Source organism: Oryx dammah, unplaced genomic scaffold, assembly GCF_014754425.2.
Source record: "Oryx dammah isolate SB20612 unplaced genomic scaffold, SCBI_Odam_1.1 HiC_scaffold_6836, whole genome shotgun sequence".
NCBI lineage: Eukaryota > Metazoa > Chordata > Mammalia > Artiodactyla > Bovidae > Oryx > Oryx dammah.
The window spans coordinates 1-1,831 of record NW_024076576.1 but is presented as its reverse complement, the minus strand read 5'-3'; the positions used below and the strand labels follow the sequence as shown (position 1 = coordinate 1,831).

Below are 1,831 nucleotides of genomic sequence, written 5' to 3'. Positions count from 1 at the left end.
TCCTTCATCAGAGGAGCAGGGCTGAGGCCGGTGGGCAGCCTGAATGCGGGATCATGTCCGTGGTTCCTCCCTCGCTGCTCTGTCGTGGTCAGTTGGGGAGAGAGGATTGGGTACAAATGGACGGCTAAGCAGGGCAGGGCTGGTGGTTATCTAAGGCTGGGCTGTTCTCACCGGGTGTTTCTTTCCAGGGTTGTGTCTGAGCCAGAGCATGTGGGCACAGAAGGGTGAGTGTTCTGTGTGATACTCCTGAGGACCCAGCAGGGTTTAAGCCAGGTATCAGGTCTCTTGGCTGCTGGAAAGAGGGGACTCAGACTTTAGAGTGGGGGCTGTAAGAGGGGGAGAAACAGAGGGGTGGTGGGAGAAACGCTTGTGTGTCTATTACCTGTTCCCTGTGTTCTAGGCAATCTCCCCCCGCCTCGTATCACAGCTCTGCCTGGATCCATAGTTCCACGGAAGAGTCATGTGACCCTCCTGTGTCAAGGACCTAAACAAGCTGAGGGGTACAAGATATCAAAAGTGGGAAATCCTGAGCCCATGGACAAAGAGGAACAGATCACGCCCAGGAAGACCAATACTTTGAGTATTGCAGAGATGACAACGGACAAGTCAGGGCTGTACCACAGCTCCTATCAGAGAGGAGGCCGCTGGTCCCAGTTCAGTGACCCCCTGCAGCTGGTGATGACCGGTGAAGGGGTCACAGAGGCAGCAGAGCCAGGACTGACCCCTCTGCTGAGGGAAGGACCAGGCTATGGGGACAGGAAGCAGGAGAACAAAGCCTTGTCCTTGGGGAGGTCTCAGGGATGATGCCGAGAGACTTCCTCAAGGGGGAGGGAGGCAAGGAGGGGAGAGAGACCTGAGCCACATCTACTCCCAGGGGACAAAAAGGGACAGGGCCTACGTGACCCTTCCCTTCATCGCTGAACTTCCTTCTCTCTCAGGAGCTTATGAGAAGCCCTCCCTCTCCAGCCTGGCTGGCACAGTGGCAGCTCCGGGGGAGAATGTGAAGTTGCAGTGTTTCTCCAAAATCAACCATGATGTATTTATCCTCACCAAAGATGGAAACCACATCACCCAGAACCAAAGCTCCGCCCCCCAGGACAGGGGGCGCCAGACTATCTTCCTCTTGAGTCCAGTCTCCTCCACACAGGTGGGGACCTACAGATGCTATGTTGCCTTCCACAAGAACCCCTATGTGTGGTCTCAGCCCAGTGACCCACTGCAGCTTCAGGTCGAAGGTGAGGAAGAAGCCCAGTCCATCCACCTGATCCCAGCCCTGAGGGCTGACTCTGTGCTGTTAAAGCACTGGCTGGGGAAGAGGACCACAAGAGGCGGGTGTGTGAGCACCATTGGCTTAGACACGCCTCTCTGAGGGATGGGCGGGGGACGGGCCCTGTGGGTCCCTGGGACTCTGGGAGGTGAGACCCCGACTGGGCGGAAATAAGGAAGACCTCTCCCGCTTCACCCCTGTTTTCAGGAACTACTGACTCTCCCAGCAGCACACAGCCCAGACGTTCAACTGGTGAGTGACTGAGTGTAGGTGGCTCAGTGGTAGAGAATCTGCCTGCCAAACAGGAGACCCAGGTTCAATCCCCGGATCAGGAAGATGCCCTGGAGAAGGGCATGGCAACTCACTCAATACCCTTGCCTGGGAAATCCCAGGGATGGAGGAGCCCGCTGGGCCACATCCATGGGGTCCCAAGGACACAGCTGAGTGACTAATCAATAGCCACAAATGGGAATCGGCCCTTCTACCTCTTCTCTCCCAGCACCTGCCGCTTGGCACCCTTCTCTGGAGACTCAAGTCCACCTGAGCCTGGCTGCACTGCTTCTC

The 1,831-nt window shown here is 56.8% G+C and overlaps 1 protein-coding gene across 1 annotated transcript; it reads left to right on the top strand.

Annotated features, from left to right (window-relative positions):
- Nucleotides 1–6: 6 nt before the first annotated feature.
- Nucleotides 7–1,828, top strand: LOC120860050 (leukocyte immunoglobulin-like receptor subfamily A member 5; the record flags this gene model as incomplete). Its single annotated transcript, XM_040235897.1, has 6 exons — nt 7–87; nt 189–224; nt 401–685; nt 939–1,235; nt 1,475–1,519; nt 1,767–1,828. Coding segments are annotated over exons 1-6 (759 nt in total), but the record flags the coding sequence as incomplete, so codon positions are not given.
- Between the last annotated feature and the right edge of the window lie 3 nt (nt 1,829–1,831).